The 24,027-nt window shown below is 39.8% G+C and overlaps 1 protein-coding gene across 1 annotated transcript; it reads right to left on the bottom strand.

Moving 5' to 3' along the window:
* Nucleotides 1-240: 240 nt before the first annotated feature.
* LOC130436906 (fucolectin-like) lies at nt 241-5,974 on the bottom strand. Its single transcript, XM_056767977.1, has 7 exons — nt 5,957-5,974; nt 4,600-4,739; nt 3,761-4,046; nt 3,536-3,675; nt 2,372-2,457; nt 896-990; nt 241-670 (listed from the first exon to the last, which is right to left on the bottom strand). Exons 2-7 carry the CDS (start codon nt 4,679-4,681, stop codon nt 658-660), a joined length of 702 nt encoding a protein of 233 aa, XP_056623955.1. The 5' UTR covers nt 4,682-4,739; nt 5,957-5,974; the 3' UTR covers nt 241-657.
* Nucleotides 5,975-24,027: the final 18,053 nt, after the last annotated feature.

Here is a 24,027-nt window from a genome sequence, read left to right as displayed (position 1 = left end):
AGTTTTAGTGGAATATCCAGTCCAATTATAAAACGTGAGATACAAGCATCACAAGACAACTAGCAACACCATGTTTCACATCAAGTTAAGAGGCCAAAAAATGTTTATGTAGAATATTTGTGATTTGTTTATTTGAAACAATGTATTTCAAATATGAATTATTTTCTCTTATTATTTTATGAAGTTGTTTACATTTAGCAAAGATTAATCTCTACAGAGACAAAAACGTATGTACAAGGATTAATATGCGGTAAATGCACTTTATTGAGAAAACTACAAACTTAGTCAAAGAAATGACAATTCAAAAGCAACACGATGTCAAGTAGATGTTGTCTTGTTATTTCAACTCTTTTGTTCTATTCTCTATAATTTGTTGTAATATACAGAATAGTATTAAGATAATATATTGTGTAGTTCAAACAATTCTTGAAGATCTATATGTGATACAAATATTAACTCTAAATTCTAATATTTAATCTGTTAACAATCAATGCAAGTTAAAGTATGAAGAGAAGACTATATGTAAAGGTAAACTATCTACAGTGTCTTTCAGTTAAACCATATTTGTGTGTGAAGTGTTGTAGAGGAGCGATAACGGCTTGAGCTCTTGATGGAAATCAGTGAAATAAGATCTTCTGCACCACTCACGAAGATCTGTTAACACAAGAACCTGTAAACCAAATCAAAAATTCAGTTTGCAACCAACATATTTTACAAATGACAGGTAATTATGAGAATTATGAGATAATTATGTTTAGTGCTTTATTTTGGGCTCATCGTCTAGCACAAAGTCACATTTTCAGACTCCAGAATTACCTTCAGAAAGCTGCGTTATAAAATCATGGTTTTACATCACTCTTTCTTTGTTCAGTCACTGTTAATCATTTTAAAGTACCTGCCTCCGTCCTCCTCCTGTTCTTCTTCTTTCTTGGGTAGTTGTGTCCAGTAAAGTTTAAAATCAGAGATGTGTGATCCCAGACCAGACTGCAGCTAAAATTCATTAAATATAATTCACACATGAAACAAACCGTCATTTCTCATTCTCTCACCATCACTCATGTGTCATATATTGAAAGATGTTACGAGTTCATGATTCATGAATGAGGCAGAGCTAGAGTTTTTTTATATGGGGTGGCCAAGGCTACATCAGGGGCTCCACAGACCATTACAGAAAATTTGTGTTTAACACTGACCTCATACTACATTGTCATAAATAAATCCTAGAATTGCTGATTAGAGGTAAATGTGATCATTTTTATCACTCAATCTAAGTGTCACAGGTGTTTACAAAACAACGTTACAGCATAAGGAGATTAGTGTAATTCTTAATGAATCTGGATTGAAACAAAAGATAAAATATAAATGATCTTTTAATTTTTTACCCTGATCTGTTGATGGAATCCAACGTTAACTTACACAATGAAAAGATGTTCAGGTCAGGTCAAGACAACATTTTCAAGTAGCGCTTTTTACAATTTTCATTGTTACAAAGCAGCCGTACATGAAATATAATGGGCTCTAAATTAACGATCTAAGCGCATGGCGCAAGTGCACTTAGGGCGTGTCCGAATCGAATTTTACCATTTTAAAGACAGGAAAAACAGTTGGCACACTAGGCGCATGGTCTAAACGGGCTGCTCCCATCCTCTAACATGTTGTGCCATTGACTTTAGACCAGGTTTAAGTTGGTCTATGGTGCAGTCTATTTTCAGTTCCTTAAAATAGCAACACGCCAACAATGCGCCTGAACACACCTATTTTTTAGACCAGCATGCATGGGAGCACAAATGGGCGCACATGCATTTGCTATTTAAACAAGATAAGCAGGACGGAAAAATTATAACTGAATCAGGCTGAAACTAGCAAAACTATGCCGAACTATGGGAACCAGTTCCCCATTAGCAAAAACTGCAGCATCTCTACAAGCTCAACAGTGCTTGCACAACTACGCTTGATAAAAAGAATATAAACATAGTAAAAAGATAGATAATAAGTTTAATATTATCATTATTAATCTAATGACATTTTTTATAGTGAGGACTTGACGGGTCGCCCATTCCCTTTTAACTCTACCATCTTATCTCTTGTTAAGTCGTTGCATTCAAGAATCCTACACACAAGGATGGAAAGTGAAAATACACAACAACAAAAAAATACACAAAATACGATACTTCCTCCTTTGTGTAGGCCTACCGCTAAATACCACGCAGCCACTTTGTTCAACATGTGAAATTGGAGGCCAATCAATATCAATAGTAAATAACATTTTGGGGTGGCACCCAGTGTGGCCAATTGGATGTCAAGGGTGTCCAGTGACCCCCTGGATCCCCCTCTGGCTCCACCACTGACGGTCATATATATTTTTTCTTACCTGTTGGATGATTTCATTTCTCTCAGCAGCCACATCAACACTGGAGGAAAATTTCAGCCTCAGAAAGGATTTTCTCTTATGAAAAACTGAACAAGAGTAATAAAAAAATCTATAATTAGAAAAAAATTATAAATTACAAGATGTGAAAGTCAACCAGTAAACGAATAGTTTAATATAGTTCCAACAAGAATTAAATCATTTTAAAGTTATCATCCAGCAGTTTTATAAACAACATACAAAAATCACATCCATCCACACAACCTCTGGCGTAAGTTTATCTTTACCACAATGTAGCAAGTGTTTTAGTTGAAAAAGAAAAATATAAATGTTTTCTTAGGAAAAACCCAATGTTTTGCTTCTGTGAGCACACCCAATAAAACTGAGTAATTGTGAATTCATATATTAAAAACTAGATATCTTAAATATAATGTGGACAAAAATCTTTGTCATATATTTATGTTAACATACTAGGCTTTTGATTTGAAGCTTTGATGCAGTCATCCTCTTCTTATGGCGCAAACAGGAAGTCATGTGACAATTTGCATAAACCATGTGACACTGCACATATTTAATTGAGCACATATTTAATTAACCCTCAATTTTTATATATATTTACAGGAAATGCATTAAGATATGTGTCGGTAAGACTTGGCTTTATAAATGAAGACCTTCTTAACAGTCACTAAAGTAAAGTTTGTAATTATCTGTTAAACATCAATGTTTTCTGAACATGTTGATGGCAACAATTTTGACCGGTGAGATAACAGTGAATTTAAGTATACCAATACATTTAATTGCAGTTGATAGTGAAAGTTGCACAAAAAATTTGCAAAGACAAAATTTTGCACTTTATTAAAGTTTAAAAGTTTCAAAAAAGTTTCAATACTGATGTTGTTATACTGGTAGCAATAATAATAGATTATTTCAAAGTGTTACTAATGACACACCATTTGGATATTTTCAAGTCTGGGAAAACGTGGATTCAATGGCTTACTGATGGATAGGATTGGAAACTTCAAAATAATGTCCCCATGAAATAACATTGCAAAGCAGTGAGAGCAAAGATATTATAAATGTTCACTCTAATTCGGTGTAGAAGAACAAAAATATTGAAAAAAATATAAAATTGGAAATTTCTCAAGTTCTACTTATATGTGAAATTACCTTTTCCATAGACCTCCACCTCACAAAGAACGAGATGATTTGTCCGTCCAGACATGACCACATTCACATACTGTCCCACCATCCCATGACATGAGTAACTGATGGTGTTACCGGTTAGAAGACCAGAAGTTACAGCACATCTGGAGAGAGAGAGAATCAATGAATCTCTATTGAGGTGTTTAAATCAATCAATCTCCATAAAAGTGTTCAACTGAATAAGTTTACATTGGATTGTTGTTTCCATTGTTCTCCAGTGAGTTTCCAATACGAATCTCTGCTCCATTTGTTTGATCCTCACAGCAGTCTGATCGAGCAGTGATGATCACTGTACTAATGTCATGAATATCCAGAAGATCCAGTCTCCACCATGGGTTACTTTGAACTGTTGTAGCAGAGCAGTATGTAAGAATATCTGGATCTGGTCCATGTCGTACACCATCTATGGCATGTAGAGCTAGCCAGGTGGACGATGTGGATGACTGTGTAACTGTTCCTGTGAATGCGCAATTTGCTAAAAAACAAATATGAAATATACAGTAAATGCATACATACATATGTACATACTGTGTATATATATATATATATATATATATATATATATATATTGATTTTTCATAATAGTCATCCCATGAAATAACAAGGATATTAATGATTTTTACTCTATAATTGCGTTCACCCCATTAAAAAAGTAATATGAAATTATGAAATGAATTTAGCTAAACATTAAAAAAAAATACAAGAGTATAAAAATAGATTTATAAGTTATATACGATAAAATTCATTGCTATTCAAAGTCTGTTCAGGGACTATATCTCTAGCTGATGGAAGGGATACAGTTATTTAGCTTGAAAGCTAGATAACATTTGGTCACAAAATCTTACTCGAATGTTATACTTCAAACGTTACAATTCTACACATGGACGTTATTGTTTCATGAATCAAATGATAAATTATACATTTTGAATGATTTATAAATTTCAAATAATTAATTAATTAATTTTGTCAAATGAATTATTCATTTCCAAGTGCTCTCTAGTAGTTTATAATTATGTGTTAGAAATGACCTGTTTCATAGACCTCCACCTCACACAGAGTAAGATAAGATGTACGTCCAGACATGATCACATTCACATAACGTCCCTTCATTCCATAACATGAGTAACTGACAGTATTACCAGGCAGATGATTAGAAGTTACAGCACATCTAGAGAGAGAAAAACAATGAATCTCTATAGAAGTGTTTCAATCAATAAAAACTGATGTCATGAATAACTTTACATGGGATTGTTGTTTCCATTGTTTTCCAGTGAGTTTCCAATACGAATCTCTGCTCCAATGGTATTAGCTAAATAATGGTCATGAGCAGTGATGATGACTGTACTAATATTATATGTTTCCAAGAGATCCAACTTCCACCATTGGTCACTTTGATAAGCTGTCGCAGAGCAGAATGGACTAGCATATGCATCTGGTCCATATCTGACACCATCTATGGCATGTTGAGCTATCCAGTTGGAGTACGTGGTTGACTGTGTAACTGTTCCTCTAATTGCTAAATTTTCTAGAAAATGTATATTCAAAGACAGGTAAGAAGTCAATCTGCAGATGCAGTCAGAATAATGTATCATTTTATACAACAGTTTATGACTGATTGGCTGAGGGACTTGTGATATTCCACCAGTATCAACACTTGAATCGTTCTTATCACCACTAAGATAAGTCAAACGTACAGTAAGAATTTGAAATTTGGAGCAATTCACTGCTCAATTCACAGCTCCCATGAATGGTTAAAAAACAGCTTGAGCATCTATAGCAGAGAATGTGTTCTATCCGTTTGATTTATTGCTTTTGATTTTTTAACACATAAACCACAGACTAAAACACTAGTCTCTTCACATTGAAATTTCTCTCTGATACTTTATAACTGCTCTAAGATTACTGTCAACTATTGATAACAAGAATGCTCCTCTTGAATGTCTACATCTATATCATATGAATATTCATTTAAATAATCAGTTCAAAACAATAATATTGTTAAATGAATTGATGATAATTAATAATGACGTATAAACAAAAAAAGACTGAGCGTCTAGACAGTGAAAATTAAAAACCAAATACCAGAATGAAACATTAGAGAACAGTCAGAAACACATTCTCATGAGAATTAAACTGTCATCTTACCACAAACATACAACAATGAATGAAGAATAAAAACATTAATTTACATCATTCTACATTTCTATGTGGAGAATCAAAATAATTGTACCTGCTAAACTACCTCTAAAAGAAACAAGACCTGTTGAACAAAAACAAGAATTGTAGACAAAGTTTCTGACAATGAATGAAATGAAGAATGACTGACAAGCATGTATAATGTTGAGATGTTTGTGTGTTCTATGATATAATGTGGGGTCTACTCACCAGAAAGTAAAATCAGATGAGTAAGTTTGTCCATTTCACTGCTGAGCAAAAGAAATAGAGAATAGAGGAAATATTCAGCATGTACTGCGATCTATTTCACATGTCATTTGATCTTTAGAAAAGCTCTTCTCTCCTGCAGCTTTCAGCTGAAGTCAAATTAACAAATCAAATCAGGTAGAAATGCAAAACTACAAATATGAAAATAGTGACCTTGCCTGTGTATATACCAGAAAAAAGGTCCTCAGATGTCTGTGTGCTTGTGTTCATTCATTTCTGTTAAAAATAACAAAATAAAATTGAACAATTTTAATAAAATTGAAATAAAGTTTGAGGCTTACAAATATATTATACAGCAATATTTCGATATCAAATGAGTTTATATAAATAGAGAGAAATACATTAATTTACACAAGTCCTAGCCTATAAAACCAGGGTTTTCTGTATGGAGAACTTAAAGGCTTTGTCAAATTTCCTGCATCCTCCGACTGTCAACAAAATGATGTCAGTCAGATGTCGTCACGGAAAACATAAACAACAGGTGAACTTTGGTGATAATTCTTTTATACGGCATCATGTCACCATGGTGGAGTCATTTCATTATCAGCACAGTGAGGCGCTGAACTTCGAGAGAGAAATGATGAAATTTTCAATGAAGCTCTATTAGCTTTACTTTGTGGTTGTTCAGGTAAATATTGTATATTTTGCATCCAAGTATGTTTATTTTCTAAAATGAACTTGACATCAAACGATTATTTGGTGCATTGATTGTAATGTTTTTACTCTACTACTTTTTAAAACCATGGTTATTTGCTGTTATCATGCCGTATCCACCACTTATGTTCCATGGTCTAGGCGTCAGTTGAAACATCAGCTCCGTCTTCGTCGACCATGCCCCCCGCACCAGAGCCATCTAACTGCTTCAGCCGTTCTAAATCACCGGACTTTTAACCCCAGGACTACACTACCCATCATGCACTGCACCCCTCTGCCATCATGGATCAGCCCTCACCTGACTTTCATTACGCTCCTCCTGAACCCCATCCCATGGACTCTATACTCACCCTTTTGTTTTGTTAGTTGTCCAGTCTTGATGTATTTTGCCCAGTCTATACCTTATCTTCGATTCTCTTTGTTGACCTGTGCATAAAGCTTTTTCCCTGGATGTTATTTGTTGAATTTTGTTTTACCCATGAAACCTTGTGGATTTTTTTATTTTTTCCCAGTTCCCTTGGATGATTACTTTATTTGCCTAGACTCATTAAATATTCAACCCTTTACACTCCAGTTCACTTGTGGCATCGTTACTATTTTGTTGAAGTAGTTTATCTATATTGGGTAATAAAAGTTATGAAACACTTGCCTAATAGGAAAAGCTGTATTGAGTTCTGCCAATTTTTTGGAAAATGCATAGATGACTGATGCAACGAGGTAGGTTCAATGTTTACACGATGTAATATTTGACACCTTCTCCTTCTGCACAGAGCACTCCGCAATGCGCATTCCCGATTTGAGGGTGCTTGATGTGCGTCAACATTTAGATAACAAATCTGTGTAAACAAGACTTTAATGTCCATGTGACGAAATAAAAAAATACCAGTTTGTAATACGCTTCAATAAAAGGAAGGAAGGAGGCGGGAACCGGCGGGTCCGTGTATCATCTGATCATTTGATAATTGCGTTCAATACAACAATCGGGAAAAGAAAAAAAAGAGTCGTTATTTCGTTTTTCCGTTTTTCTGTATGCACAATTTATTTAAAAAAACGATGGCTTTCTTGTTATTTCATCTTAAAACGGGAAATCCAATAAATACATAAACCAAAACGAAATAACGACCCGAATTACTGTTTTTTCATTTTGGGGTAATTTCGCAAGGACTTCTGGGCGCGCAGGCTTTGCGCATGCGCGTTATGTGAGCATGGCATCACGCTCTTCACAAATGCGATCGATCAGTTATAATTTGCAATGTCTTTAGTTGTATATTCATGAAATGTTTATAAATAATGTGACATATCACGAGATGTTGGAAAAAGAGACCATACTCTCTGGGGAACACTGCAACATTATTATGGGCCGAAACAGGCTCTGGAATGTTACCTAAAAACAGAAGCCTAATGCAATCAGAATCTGCGAAACTCGAAATGGATGCATTTACATATGCTTCGTTTGTACTTTTCACTCCAGTTAAAAGAGTCACACTGAGGGAGGAGGACATGACTGTTGAAAATATCTCAAAAATATAATATGACAATGCCTAACAATCACATACAATACTTCCCAGAGCTTATACAGTCGAAGATTGTCAGCATTATTGCTTTTATATGTGACATTTAAGTGAACAGTTAGCCACATCATGCTAGCAGCAGCAGGGGTAAATCTATACATTAAGGTTGAAATTTTTAAGTTATGTGTCGCGAACAGCCCCTCCCCCCGTAACGTCACTCAACCGAATTCAATAGGTTCCCCCAGCAAAAACTACAGTTCTGCTATAGAGTAATTCACAAAATTGTTCAGTTTGTGATGAAACTGTGACGTTTTTATGTGTCATTTGCACTATTACATTACATCAGTTTTACCTAAATTAACCTAGTAAACTGCCAAATGATTGCAGTCATATGCCTATCTAGGGAATAATTTCCTTTATGCAGATATTGATTGCATTAGGCTTCTGTTTTTAGGTAACATTCCAGAGCCTGTTTCGGCCCATAATAATGTTGCAGTGTTCCCCAGAGAGTATGGTCTCTTTTTCCAACATCTCGTGATATGTCACATTATTTATAAACATTTCATGAATATACAACTAAAGACATTGCAAATTATAACTGATCGATCGCATTTGTGAAGAGCGTGATGCCATGCTCACATAACGCGCATGCGCAAAGCCTGCGCGCCCAGAAGTCCTTGCGAAATTACCCCAAAGTGAAAAAACAGTAATTCGGGTCGTTATTTCGTTTTGGTTTATGTATTTATTGGATTTCCCGTTTTAAGATGAAATAACAAGAAAGCCATCGTTTTTTTAAATAAATTGTGCATACAGAAAAACGGAAAAACGAAATAACGACTCTTTTTTTTCTTTTCCCGATTGTTGTATTGAACGCAATTATCAAATGATCAGATGATACACGGACCCGGTCGAACATTTAAATACAGTTTAATCAAAACAAACAAACAATAACACGGAAGTAAAATGCCGGCAGCCACCTCACGATCGACCAAAAGAACATATATACAAACTTACAACATATATACAAACTTACAACATATATACAAACTTACAACATATATACAAACTTACAACATATGTCCGGGCCCGCTCCTCTTTTTCCGGCAGTCCTGTCGATTTGTCCTTTTATGCTCACGAACTCCTCCGTGGGAGATGCGGGACCGGTGCGCGCACAGCTGATGTCCAATATCACTCACGCCACCGGCCACGCCCCACGGCTCCCGTCACGCCTTCCTCGCTATACATTTCTACAGTAGTTCATGCTAAACCGCATGGCTTTGACTCAGGTGCGTTTGTAGGTTGTGGTTGCTCTAATAAAACAACTTATTATTTGCAAATATTTCACATGCATCAATTCTAAATGAATTCTCATTCTTTAATTCTGTGTCTTATATATGATATATATTTTTTAATATTTTAAATAAAAAACCTAAGTGTCTGTAACTTTTGTTATGTGTGTAACTTTTGTCGAAGTGTGTCGCTACACAAGAAGTTAAAGAGATAGTTCAATTAAAATGGAAATTCTTGCTTACTTTATGTCATTCCAAACCCAAATTCTTTTTCATGAAAGTCAGGTTACTTTAGTCACGATCATGCAATTGGCTAAGACATGATAGGTGATCTGCCTCATGTGAGCCTTAGTAAATGTGCCCCATTCTCTATTGAAAATCCAAACTCCAGTCCATCCTATCGCAAGATACTTATTTTCCGTTAACAGCAGCCTCCTCTCAATCTACTGGAAATAACAGTCTCTAAAGAATTCTTAACAAATCAGTAACACAACACAACTTTCTAACACAACTCTTTAAAACATTAAAACATGTTTTTTCTGTAAAGATACTTGTGTGATACAAATGATATGACCTGACTTTCTAGTGTCACGTGAAAACGTTTGGTTTAGATCTGTTTCGGAACTCATTTGTAATTTTAATATATTCAAATTTACTGCAGTACTCAATCGCGCCGAAGTAGAAATAAATAAAATAGTTTTGACTATTTGTCATTATTTATCGTTTGTATTTTAACGTGGTTGAAACATGCATTGCATTTTGTCATTTAATCAACTGAAAGGTTTTTTTTATGATCTGTAAGGCAGCTGGAAATGTTCTAAGAATTAAGGTTGTTTTTGATGCTAGGATACAAGAGAATCAAACCCCATTTGTTGCTAGATTCTGAGGAATGATATCCTGCCCTCCCCTAAGGGGTTGTTGATGCCCAAGAATTGAACCCCCTCTTCTTATCACACCTCTCCCCTTCATCTCATCAGGGCCTGATCACTAGGAAAATGCTTACGCTTTATTCTGTGTCTATCATTTATTGTCATAGTATGAAGTTTTGATGATTCATGTTTGTATTGTTTTAAAGGTCATGGTGCGATGGGTAAAAAGGTCTAGTTTTTTAAAGTCTAACAGATAGTATATTAAAACTGCTTAACTCTAATCCATCACCTGCACTCCTCAAAGAGGTGTGACTTTCTCAGAGAAGTCTGTTTACATGTAGATTGAGATCTCATTTGATGTTCTCTTCAGTGACGAGAAAACAAACAAATCAAGTTTCTCGCTGACCATTGGCTTTGTTACATCTGGGTATATAAGGTGAATTGGCAAAAGACCCGGGAAGGCTTCTGTAACCAGAACTTCCCACATTGCAGCTGTGTGTCTTGATTTGGAAGCATCTGTAAACAGAACTTCCCACACTGCAAATGTGTGTCTCAATTTTACCAGGTATGATAAACTTTGTGGTTTTATTTTATTCTTATACTAAGTTAATAATCTTTGCTTAGTACATTAGGAATTTCTTTGTTTACACATTTTATGATTTTAATTAATGTTGTGCCTGCCTGGTTTAATAAATTGTTATTGTTAATATTATCTCAATTCTTCAAAGTCTGTTATTACAAGTAGATTGAAAGGAACCTGTTCTGTTACCGCAAAATCGATGTGTCAGGATAGGTAGGGCTAGTTTATACTAGATTTTTTAAAGGAGCATTGCTAAAGCTCACATGATTTCCACCTATCATCTGGCCTAGCAAGTTGCATGATCGTGACTAAAATAACTATTGTTATGTTTCTGAGCAAGCATATCGCGGCCAAACTTAATGATATTAGTTTACCCGGCAACCTCTGAATAGAGATCGGAACTGACCGTTTTGTGTCCGTGAGATCCATGAGCCCGGCCGGCGTGAGACTCTGAGCGACTGCAGGTCCCAATCGAAAGAATAACTCTAATATTAATTATTAAAATATGAAGATTTATAGATAAATTAACGCCTATCAACAGATACATTTGAAATGACATACAAGTTATTTTATATTATATTGAAATTGGAGTCAGATCGGTCTTTACCACAGAGTCATTTAAATTGAACTAAATTGTAACAGTTCTTGAATAACTTCATGTAGAAATCGCTGAGCAGAAGCAGAACACGAGATCCCTTAAACCATACCATTGGATTCCGTCGTTGGGCCTTTGGGTGGTCCTTTACAGATCAATCTGGTCAATGCTGAAATCAAAAATTGCCTTTAGCCAGTAAAAAAAGGTAATTTGTCAGCTGGAGCATAATATGTAAATGTCATCAAACTGAAAAAATGATGCATTGGTTCTCGTTGCTGTATGTGATGCGAGAGATTCAAATCAGGACATGGAAACGATGTCAAAAAGGAAGCTGTGGTTCCCTATCAAAAGCTACACTCGATGCTGCGTTTCAAACGCTATGGGAGAACAGTCTTTGTTCGACCGGTTGTGAAGCACGTGTGTCAAACACGCCAAAAATTATTTTGGCTTTAAATAACCTCGGCAGGTGACGTGGCTAATTACACCCGCACCTGCCGGTTATAAATACGCGTGAATGCGGACGCGTCATCAGGTTCTTTTGTCTTCAAGGACCGCTTTGTGTGTGCGTGTGTGTGAGGGAGAAGTCTCCTTCTTTGTTGTGAACGAACGCAAACAAATAAATTAACAAGATATTTCCTACATTCTTAGACTAGTGACCAAGCACTCTCTGAGTTTCTTAGCCTAGTTTAAGAATAAAGAAATATAAAACAAACCATGACTGACTCGGATCGGAGATGTGTTCCTCCCTGTGAGAGGATCCTCTCCGATTTCGATAAGCATGAGTTTTGCTTTGAATGCTTGGGGGCTGACCATGCCGCCCAGGGACTTGAGGGAGAGTGTGAACTCTGTGATGTTTTTGAATTCAGAGTTCTGCGTGCTCGGCTCGCGTTTTTTAAGCGAGACCGAGCCACCTCTTCCTCATCCTGGGGCTCGCGGTTTGAGCTTGCTGAGGCACGAGAGACGGATCCGTCCGCTTCTCCCGTGCATTCGCCAAACCGCGACGTCCTCGCGTCCGCTTCTGGAGCGTGCCTCGGCACTTCTTCTGAGCCGGCGGAGGACGAGGCTTCCCTTGTTTCTGCGGGGTTAGATAGCACCGCCTCCGATCGTTCCTCTCACGATTCTAAAGCGATTGAGGATCTAATCGGGGCGGTCACCAAGGCAGTCGACAGGCTCCACCTCGACTGGCCGCAGGAACAAGAGGCCCCCAAGGGTTCAAAGCTAGACGACAGATATCTGTCAGGTGGCCGGAGGGAGGAGCCCCAGAGTAGGGCTCTCCCTTTCTTTGAGGATCTCCACAGCGAGCAATCTCGCTCATGGCAGAAACCTCACTCCTCCCGTGTTTTTGTGCCATCGACGTCGATTTATTCGACCATCGTTGGTGCAAAGACACGGGGATACATGGCGATGCCAAGGGTGGAAGAGACGCTGGCTGGCTATCTCTCCCCTACGACATCGTCATCCTTGAAAAAGCCCTCTCTTCCCACCAAGCCTTGCAGAGTCACATCTGCGCTGGTGGGAAAGGCTTTTCAGGCAGCAGGTCAGGCTGGTGCTGCTCTGCACACCATGGCGGTTCTGCAGGCGTACCAGGCTGACTTGCTGGATGATGTCAGCACCGGCGGGGTTATTGACGAAGCAGCGTTTTCAGACCTACGCTGCGCCACAGATTTGTCTCTCCGTGCAACCAAGCAGACGGCCCGTGCCATCGGCCGTTCCATGGCTGCTTTGGTTACTGCGGAGAGGCACCTGTGGTTGAACCTCACGGGCATCAAGGACAGGGACAGAGCCTTCCTCCTTGATGCCCCGATCTCGCCTTCTGGACTCTTTGGGGATTCGGTTAATACCGTTGTCACCAGGTTCCGGGAGGCGAGACGACATGAGGAGGCATTCGTCAAATACCTACCCCGCCGTGCACAAGCATCTGGAGTGTCGGCCACCCACTCCGGATCAGTTCCCCAGTCCCGGCCAGGCACACAGTCTCGGGTGGGTCCGGTCTACCTGAGACGTGAGGTCCTCAGGGAAAGTGTGGCGAGTCGCGCCCCCCCTCGCAGAGGCAGGGGGGCGGCCCACCGTGCCCCTCAGGCCGCATCGGGAGGTCCGGACCTGAGGCGTTTTATTTCTTCCAAGAAGAAGAAACCCTGAGACATGTGTGGCCGGGACTGTGGGGGTGTGCCCCCCCGGGGAGGGGTGCCCACAATTCCAAGAGAAACTAGAGGCTCCTCTTCGGTACCCTCACAGGGCCGCTTTGCAATCCCCGCAGCCACAAACCTTTCGGGGATTAGCGGGCTCAAAAATGCTAGATACTCGGTTTTCTCCTGCCATACTGCAGGGCACCGGATGTCTGACATCCCCCCAACAGGACGAAGTGTTGACATTGATACCCCTTTCAGAGAATCTGGCAGCGTGGAAACTACTGCCAGGTATCTCTCCATGGGTAGAAAGGACTGTAACCAAAGGCTACAGAATTCAATTTGCACGTCGCCCTCCGCGTTTCAACGGCGTGGTCTCCACTTCCGTGCAACCGGAGCGAGTGCATCTGTTGACACAAGAATTACAAGCTCTGCTGGACAAAGGGGCCATAACCATGTTCCCCTATTAGACAGAGAGTCAGGCTATTACAGCCGGTATTTCCTAGTCCCCAAGAAGGATGGGGGGTTGCGTCCAATTCTAGATCTTCGCGGACTGAACCGCTACTTGAAGACACTCAAGTTCAAAATGTTGACAATCAAGATGATTGTGTCTCAAATTCAATGTCACGACTGGTTCGTGACGATCGATCTCAAAGACGCATACTTTCACATAGAGATCTTGCCACAACACAGAAGATTCCTGAGGTTCGCTTTCGGGGGCGAAGCTTACCAGTATCGGGTTCTTCCATTCGGCCTAGCCTTGTCACCCCGCACGTACACAAAATGCATGGATGCAGCTCTGGCTCCTCTGCGACTCCAGGGCATCCGCATTTTGAATTACATAGACGACTGGCTGATTTTAGCACAGTCTCGAGAGCTAGCGCTTCGACATCGGGATGTCGTCCTAGCTCATCTCAAAGCTCTAGGGTTGAGACTCAACGTCAAAAAGAGCGTTCTGTCCCCTACGCAAAATACAACGTATCTCGGGGTCATCTGGGACTCGATCGAAATGCAGGCACAACTGTCTCCGGCACGTGTCGAGTCCGTACAAAACACCCTGAGGAGCATCAGGTTAGGCCAGAAAGTGACAAATCAGTACTTTCAGAGAGTTCAAGGTCTCATGGCGGCGGCTTCCACAGTGATACCTCTGGGGCTCCTGCATATGAGACCGTTTCAGTTGTGGCTCAGAGCCAGGGGGTTTCATCCAAGGGCCAACCCCCAGAGGCATATAAGGGTGACGCGCCAGGGGCTTCGCACCCTTTCTATGTGGTTCAGACCTCGGTTTCTGACTTTAGGTCCCACTCTCGGTCCGTGTTGTCGTCGCAAGATGCTAACGACAGACGCATCCCTCACGGGTTGGGGTGCGGTCTTAAATGGCCGTCCAGCCCAAGGGATCTGGAGAGGTCATCTTCTCGATTGGCACATCAATTGCCTCGAAATGATGGCTGTATTTCAGGCCCTGAAATACTTCCTCCGGCAGTTGCGAGGCTACCATGTCCTAGTGCGGGTGGACAACACTTCAGTAGTCTCGTACATAAATCACCAGGGCGGACTGCGGTCACGCCACCTGAACAAATTGGCCCAGCAGATTCTGCCCTGGGCAGAGGGCAAATTTCTGTCCCTCAGAGCAATTCACATCCCGGGGCAAATGAATGTGGGAGCAGACTTGCTGTCCAGACAAGCTCTGACAAACGGGGAATGGAAACTCCACCCCGAAGTAGTCAAACAAATCTGGGAAAGATTTTACGAAGCAGAAGTGGACCTCTTTGCTACACAGGAGACAGCACAATGTCCCCTCTACTTCTCTCTGACTCATCCAGCTCCCCTGGGTCTGGACGCGATGGCCCATACGTGGCCCAGACTGCGTCTTTACGCATTTCCTCCGACAGCTCTGCTCCCAGGAGTCCTGGCGAAGGTCCGTCAACAGGGGTCTCGCCTCTTATTGATAGCTCCCCATTGGCCAACCAGAATCTGGTTCTCGGACCTAGTATCCCTCCTAGACGGCTCTCCTTGGGCGATCCCAGTCTGGAGAGATCTTTTATCTCAGGCACAGGGGACAGTGTTTCATCCTCGTCCCGAGCTCTGGAACCTCCATGTCTGGCCCCTGAAGGGCACCAGCTGAGAGGCACTGGGCTCCCGCCTGATGTAGTGGAGACTATTCTAAGTGCTAGGGCTCCCTCCACTAGAAGGTGCTACGCCCTTAGATGGAGCGTTTTTGAGAGATGGTGCCTTGCGCACCATGCAGACCCAATTCACTGTCAGATAGTTTCAGTGTTGGAATTTCTGCAAGAGAAACTGTCCTCAGGGATAAGCCCTGGTACTCTCAGGGTTTACGTGGCCGCCATTTCGGCCTGCCACACCCTGATTGAAGGGGTTACTGTGGGAAAGCACCCTTTAGTTGTCCGCTTTATTCGAGGAGCGAGGCGACTGATGCCTCCTTCTAGAAGGACAGTCCCTCCATGGGACTTAGCGACAGTGCTCGAGGGTCTAGTTAGCGCCCCCTTCGAACCTATGGAATCAGCGCCTGTCAGGCTTCTGAGCTTTAAAATGGTTTTTCTAATGGCAATCACCTCTCTTAAGAGAATCGGAGATTTGCAGGCGCTCTCGACCTCGCCGTCCTGTTTAAATTTTGCCCCTGGGATGGTCAAAGCTATTCTGCATCCACACCCGAGTTATCTTCCTAAAGTTCCGTTCTCCACCGTGCATCCGGTTATTCTTGAGGCCTTTTGCCCTCCTCCGTTCACGACGTCGGAGCAGGAAAGATTACACCTACTGTGTCCAGTACGTGCTCTTCAGACTTACGTCCACCGCACAAGCCAGTGGCGTAAATCAGAGCAACTTTTTATATGCGATGGGGGCCGCAACAAAGGGGCGGCTGCTACCAAGCAAACAATGTCACATTGGGTGAGGGATGCTATTGCTCTGGCCTATGAGGCGCGCGGTCAAGCTTCACCTCTAGGAGTCAGAGCTCATTCCACAAGGGGGCTTTCTTCTTCTATTGCCTTAGCAAGAGGAGTCCCCTTGCAGCAAGTGTGTGATGCGGCGGGCTGGTCCTCTCCGCACACATTTGTTAGATTTTATAGTCTGGATGTCCATGCCACTCCCGGCTCACGTGTCCTGGAGTCTACATCCCAGAGTCGTGCCTGAGTCCTCCTCTCGGATTGTGCACACACGTCACACAACCTTTGGGGGTCCAGACACTTCCAGTGCGGCGGCGTTGGTATTCTCGTTCCCATAGCGTTTGAAACGCAGCATCGAGTGTAGCTTTTGATAGGGAACTTCTCGGGTTACTTGGCTGTAACCCTGTTCCCTGAAAAAGCGGGAACGAGATGCTGCGCCTCAATGCCGCACTGTAGGCGTGCCCGGACGTCCTTTCAGACAAAGTTGGAACCTGATGACGCGTCCGCATTCACGCGTATTTATAACCGGCAGGTGCGGGTGTAATTAGCCACGTCACCTGCCGAGGTTATTTAAAGCCAAAATAATTTTTGGCGTGTTTGACACACGTGCTTCACAACCGGTCGAACAAAGACTGTTCTCCCATAGCGTTTGAAACGCAGCATCTCGTTCCCGCTTTTTCAGGGAACAGGGTTACAGCCAAGTAACCCGAGAAGTTTTCTCCAACATTTTCCAAGATCTTTTACCTCAATGCAAATTTGTGTTCTCTAGTCCAGTGGTTTCCAAACTTTTTGAATGCAAGAATCCCCTTTGTAGTGTTTTTTTCCCATGGCACCCCAACACTGATTTAATTGAATATACATGCGTACATATAAATATAAAATTAAATCCAAATGAGATGAAGAACAAAAGATGAAGTTTAAACAACTGCATGAATTTTAAGGGCACTAGACTTGTTTAAGAACAAGACCTATCGTCTGCTCAGACCGACTGCGTGCGGCTGTGGATTGCAGATTATAACTTTGTAAATAACATCAAGTTTCATGGACAGGCCGCAAATCGCTTTATAAGACATCAAAAGTTATGAGCTGCAGGAAATACTTTCGTATTGAATGTAAATGTAAAGAACAACATTCTTAAAGTCCCTCCGCTTATTTGAAATGTTAGGGCAAGCCAGGTAAAGATGATCGGTTGACTAGCCCTGTTTTAGATCCTTATCAGAAACTCATGAACATATCAAAGCTGAAATCAAAAAAACAAACAATTCATTTCAAAATCAACATTCACAACTTTACATACTTCTACGATTGTGTAAGAAGACTCGAAATGTTTTACCTTCTAAACTACACAGAATGGAAAAAGGAACTGTTGAGAAATAACTTAAGGTTTTTACAGAGCTGTTTAAATACTTTACTTCACTTAAGAAAGTACTGATGAAGCTTTATGTCATATTCATATTCATATTATCAGCATGTATAATGTTGAGATGTTAGGGTGTTTTATGAGATGATGTGTACTCACCAGAATGTTCAGAAACTGAACACTATGAGTTTCTTCCATCAATACATCCCTCATCATTCTTCTTGAACCAGCTTCAATCTCTACAGTGCACTGAAACGTAAATCCATTTATATGACTTTGGACTTTCTCAGAACGCCTCAAGTCTAATTTATAAACCAAATTTGGTTCAAATGCATAGTTGCAGATCATAAGAATCTTGCCTGTGTTAGTACCGGAAACGATATCTGTGTGGTTTTGCTGGTGATTTCTAGTTTCATGCCATGCGTTTGATCCCCAGGGAATACAAATGCTGATTGAATAATGTTTGTTTTAGTTTGTGTATTATTTGTTTAGATGATATCATTTTCTCCACAATACGACATTAAGGTCAGAAATGAATGTCCAGAAAAGTCTCAATGCCTTTGTTTCCTTCCAACAGAGAATTACTTGATAAAGTAAACACCATTAATCTGTCATTTACAGCTCAACAATCCTTGACTTAACCAAAACTCTTTTACAGATCTCAGATCAGTCATCGGGCACACAACAACAATCAACGCAAACGAACAAGTGTAAAAATTTGTATAAGTTGACCCTGGCAGGTAACTTTATCTGCATCGTTCTTCAAATCTGAAACATGCCATCTATGTGGAAAATGTAAGAGTTGTTGCAAGTCTTTCACCTCAATGGAAATTTCTCATCTTACTGTATAGAATCAATGTCACGTCTGCAATCCCATCAGTCTTTGTCTGTCCTAATGCAGCTTTTATATTAAAGTGCGTTTTGTTTTAAAAATAACTTTAACTACGGTCACTACCGCGTTTACATTACTGTTGAGTTTTACAGCCCCAAAAAAGAATTTTGGAAACAATGTTTCTGTGTAAACGTATGAAAACTGAGACTTTAGAAAACAAAGGAATGGGTTTTGTCCAAATACCCAGACTTGCAGTCTCTGTACTTGACCGCTTGTTTAATTTCATGGAGTATTTCCTGAATTTGGCCCAGGTGTTCTGTGTGGACGTGAAGATCCTAAGTGAGCATGTAGTATTTATAGCCCAATGGAGAATTTTTGTAACCAAACAGTTGTTGGCCTACATCGAATACTATAATAGGAAAAATATAGTTTATACATTTCTTTGTTCTGTTGAAAACAAAAGAAGGTCTTTTGAAGAATGTAGAACAGTTCTAGGGCACTTTTGACTACCATTGTCATTTTTCCTATACTTGTCACTGGGGTGCAAGAAATGTTTGGTTATAAGCATTCTTCCAAAAATATTTTTCTGTGTTAATCAGAACAAAGAAATGTTTACAGATTTGGAACAACTCGATAGTGAGAAAATTATGACAAAATGTTAATCTTGGGTGAAGTTTCCCTTTAACAATAATGTAACACAAAGATATTGTTGATTGACAACTCATACCATTATTTCTTGTATAAATTTTAATGAGTGGTGAGAAAGTACCCGTTGAAAAGGTTGCTTTTGAAACAAGACGTTAATGTCATACGGCGATCGGTTGGCATACGCAGCCTCAATAAATAAAACGGTTGAAAAAACAATCAAAATGTATAATTCAGCTAGTGGGTGGGTTTCCCACTCTTTGATGCTCATCCAGATGAACTATGATCGTCACTTCATTTTTGCTAGCATTGACAGGAACAACATTAATATTTTGTCCTTAAATGAACACAAAATGTCTTGTTTTTAACGCAGGTGCTTTTAGAGTGCATAGTGTTAAAAGTAAACTGCATAGAATGTTTTGTAGACAAATGACAGGTGTACATCTCCATCTTCTCTAAGACAAAATAATGATTAAACTGATTTCCCTGGAAACATTCAGGTATGCATGTAGAATGACTTTGAGTCTAGCAATGGATGTCTATCTGGTTTTCTAAAGCACATCAATAACTTTGACATTGTGAAAAGTATTAAAGGTATACTTAAATATGCCTTAAAATATTGTCATCTAAAATATTTTTCTGTCAATATTTACTCACCCTCAGATTGATCCAAACCTGTATACATTTATAGAGATTCTAAAGATTTCTAAAGATATTTGTGAGAATGTCAGATCTCATTCCCATTGACTCCCATAGTATTTATTGTCCCTTCTATGGCAGTAAAGGGAAATGAGATGTGAAGTTTCCTTCAATGGAATGAAAGATCACCAAAGTCTAGAAAAGGGTTCTTTACTGTTTAAAAAAATTAATTTGAATAATTTATTTATATTTGTGTTCTGCTTGCAATTGCTGTGCCACAAGCTGTTAAACTGGAATTATACATTTTATTACATATTTCAGTTTCAAAATTTGCCCTACCACTTTTAAAAAGTATTTTGAAATCAAAATACAATCTCTCAAAGTATTTAATTAAAAATTACATTTGACTTTTTTCGTTATGGAAAATACAAATGACAAAATACTCAAAAGTAAATAAATACGTATTTCAAATAAATGTTATTAAAATACTGCCCATCTCTGTGTGTGTTCACCTGCGAAAACAAATCTGTCATCACAGACACTTCTCTACTGTAGTATATTGTGATGAGTTGATGTATATATATACAATACATGTTTATTCTACAATCCACTGAGAAAGTGTTTACTTCAGCTCTTTTTACACAAAGAAAGTTGTGATCTAAATATTTGAGACAACATGCTTCAGGCTTCACTACTGTTGGGACACTCTAGCTTACTGCTCTGCGCTTTGCTCCTTGTTTCTGTGCTTTTCTTTGATTTGACTATGATTTATACTTCAGCAGATCAGCACAGTGCTCAAACAACACATTTTTGCAAAAACACAAAACTCTTCAGGACTGTAATAACACTATGAAGAAGATCACTTTTTTCTCCCACAACCAGTAGTTACACTCCAGATATGAAAAACACAGCTGCCTTCATTCAAACAGATGGCTCTTTTGGTGGAATCTACTTTCTGCAACAAATGCAGTCAGAAATCCTAAAGTAAACTCATCAAAACACTTCAAAGTGTTCAAGTTCAATGCACACGAGTGTCACTTGGTCAGTACTTGTCTTTTGAATATCTAGGTATTGTTCTGAAGGGTTGTTCATCATTACTTACAGGCGTTTCAAAATATTCTCCATCCTTTGTTGAAGAGTTCACAGAACGGCTATCAATGATTTCCTCAGAGTTTGACTGTGCTGCTAATGCAGTGGATTTTAATATTCACATAGATAGATAATGCAGAAATCAATACTACAAAAGAAATCATAACGAATTGACCCGAATTGATAACGAACGGTTTCAGCGAGCGCTCTGAAGTAATCGTAAATCCTCCGCGATGATTATTCTAGAGATTTAGATGGTAATCAAATAATTGAGAAGTTTGATATGAGTAACTTGTGTAAGAAAACTCTTTTACATAGGCCTTATGTTTTGCATTGGGCCTGCACTGTGGCCAAATTGGTCCCCAAGTGAAATGTGCCCAAATAAAATCACCCTCATATTCATTGTTGTCCTCCATTTTTTATAAATAATAGAAAAACCTCTCAGATTAAGTACATTATTCATTTATGAATTTTTTGGCTCTTCAACTCAACACAACTCAACTTTATTTATATAGCGCTTTTTACAATTTTCATTGTTACAAAGCAGCTGTACATGAGACACATTGAATACAAGAAAAACAACTAAAGGCATATACCTGTAAAACAAGAAAAAGGACACATCGACATAGACGCACACACGCAAACACACTTGCACACACGCACAGTGAAAGGACACATTTGAGATAAAGGAGAGAGAACCACAGGTCAAATATTAAACCGACTATCAATTCTTATATGCAATATTAATTATGTCTAACTTCTGAATTCTAAAGCAGCCCCCCTGCCAGGCGAATAGTGCAAAACAATATGCAAACGGTGGCGAGGAACCCAAAACTCCAATCGAGAAAAAAACCTCAGGAGAACCCAGGCCCAACCAGGGGATTCCAGTTCCTCTCTGGCAAAAGCTGCTGCCTCTGCACAAGCTCAACAGTGCTTGCACAACAAGGCTAAATAAAAAAATAAATAAACTTATGAATAAGGTAAATTATAGATTTAAGGTTATCATTAACAACCTAATAGCATTTGAAATGTTGTAGGAAAATCGTTTCAAGTTGCCGCGTCCTTTATCCAGCTCTATCATCTCAGCTCTTGTTTGGTCACCGCTTCCCATTCTCAGCTCTGCCATCAGGTCTGGGCATGAACTGCATCCTGCGGTGACCTTGGAACAAAGAGACAAGACTGGCTGAGAGTAGAGTACTGTTCTGCACTCTTTGATAAAACACCTCTTGTGTATGTGTCTTCTCTCCACCTGCTACAAATACAATAGCCTAATGTTAAACATACACTCAAAAAAATGAATCTTTTAATCATGGACATTGGTTCCACATGTTTGAGTCATGTTTTCTCAACACGACGTGAAGCGCCGAAGCCAGCGTCGCAATAGCGATCGCCTCCGCAGAGGCCAGTGCTTCCGCCTCACTTTCTGCCGCCTACGACTTTCTACGGAAGCAACCATCACAGCAAGGATCACCCCAGCAGCAGTCTCCGTCAGGTGCTCTGCTACAGCTGGATCCCTCCTTCAGTCGCCTCTTTCCAGTATCAGTCTCAACAACAGGGACACCAATGAAGCCATGTTCATTTTGAATGGTTCCCGAAACCCCCATATTACAAACTCTACACGCATTACTACCAGTCACTCGTAGATTCCAACATCTCATCATTAAAGCAGGCACCCTCATTTCATCTTCTCAGTCTCAACCATCCTCGGAGGAACCACTTCCCCCTTTCTCGTCTCATAACGAACCACATCTCCTAAGAAGCCCTCATCCTCTTGTCTCTACCGGAACGCAGGCCATGCCTCCGCAGCGCTCAGAATCACGTTGGGGGTATGCGTACTCCGGCGGCTGTCCCAATTTCTCGCTTTATGGGGGTTTGCTCTGGGCTCAGACCCGTTCCGAGCTCGGAGCAGAGTAGAGAGTTTCGGGTTCAGATAGATCTGGGGAGCTCGGAGCCCGCTTCCCGGACAGAATGCCAAATACGCATAACCTTCCTAACCAAGCTCTATCATTATCCCTCTCACTGTCACTGTTATCTGTGTAGGTGAACTCGTGAATTCTCAGCGTTGTGCATTTGCAATCGCGCAAGTAGCACGAGAGCTCAGATGGAGAGATGAAGATCCGGCGCTCTTGAAAAATATTTATTGTCAATCTGTGTTGAATGTAAACTCCTCTTATGAATATTACCATTTAATGTGACTTTATCTGAGAATATAATTAAATAAAAATATCTGTTCAGTATTTTGTCCATCCCTATATCCAAAATTCAGTTTTTTCGCACAGCAAAGTGTGAATCACCTCTAAGTAGTACATAATTTAAATACTTAATAACAACCTTTCAGCGCAGTTTCAAGCCAAGATTTCTTTACTCTTAAGTACATTCTTTGCGTGTCCTTCTGAGGTATTCTCAATGGCTTGAATAATACGGGCCCAGGTCATGAATAGTGTAAATACAAATCGTGAGATTTCTTCTATTCATTTAAGCACGTAACGTATGTTTAAGAGAGCAAATGCCTGTGGTTAACATGTCAAATATGTGTCATGTGTAAATTTTTCAAGATGATTGTACTATATTTTCACACAAAAAATAATCAGTGTTGAGGAGTAGACAACTACAAGAAGTAACACCACATACTTAACTACATTTTTTCAGTAGACTGAGAGTAGCTCATTTACCTTATCCAGCAATCAATGGTGTAGCACGACAAAGAGCAACCATTTGGTTTTTGCCTTATGACGAACCTGCATCAAACTACAGTTCAACAATACTCTGAAAAATAATGTTTGAATGATAATATGCCACCAACTTTTATGTACATGCTTGCATTTGTGAGAAAATTTTGTTGTGGTTAGTAAAAAACAATTGACAAAAATAAAGTCTGTACTCCAAAGACTTTTGACTAATGATATAAAAACAGCTATGAGGACA

The sequence above is a fragment of the Triplophysa dalaica genome, chromosome 1 (genome assembly GCF_015846415.1).
Source record: "Triplophysa dalaica isolate WHDGS20190420 chromosome 1, ASM1584641v1, whole genome shotgun sequence".
Lineage (NCBI taxonomy): Eukaryota > Metazoa > Chordata > Actinopteri > Cypriniformes > Nemacheilidae > Triplophysa > Triplophysa dalaica.
This window is presented reverse-complemented; position numbering and strand designations above follow the sequence as displayed.

Excerpts from the sequence above, each read along its gene's own strand:
- LOC130436906 (XM_056767977.1), bottom strand. The coding sequence starts at position 4,681 with ATGAAGGGACGTTATGTGAATGTGATCATGTCTGGACGTACATCTTAT. Across the intron at positions 3,676-3,760 it reads AATGGAAACAACAATCCAAT|ATGTGCTGTAACTTCTGGTC; the intron begins GTAAACTTATTC and ends CTCTCTCTCCAG. Across the intron at positions 991-2,371 it reads GAAATGAAATCATCCAACAG|CTGCAGTCTGGTCTGGGATC; the intron begins GTAAGAAAAAAT and ends AATGAATTTTAG.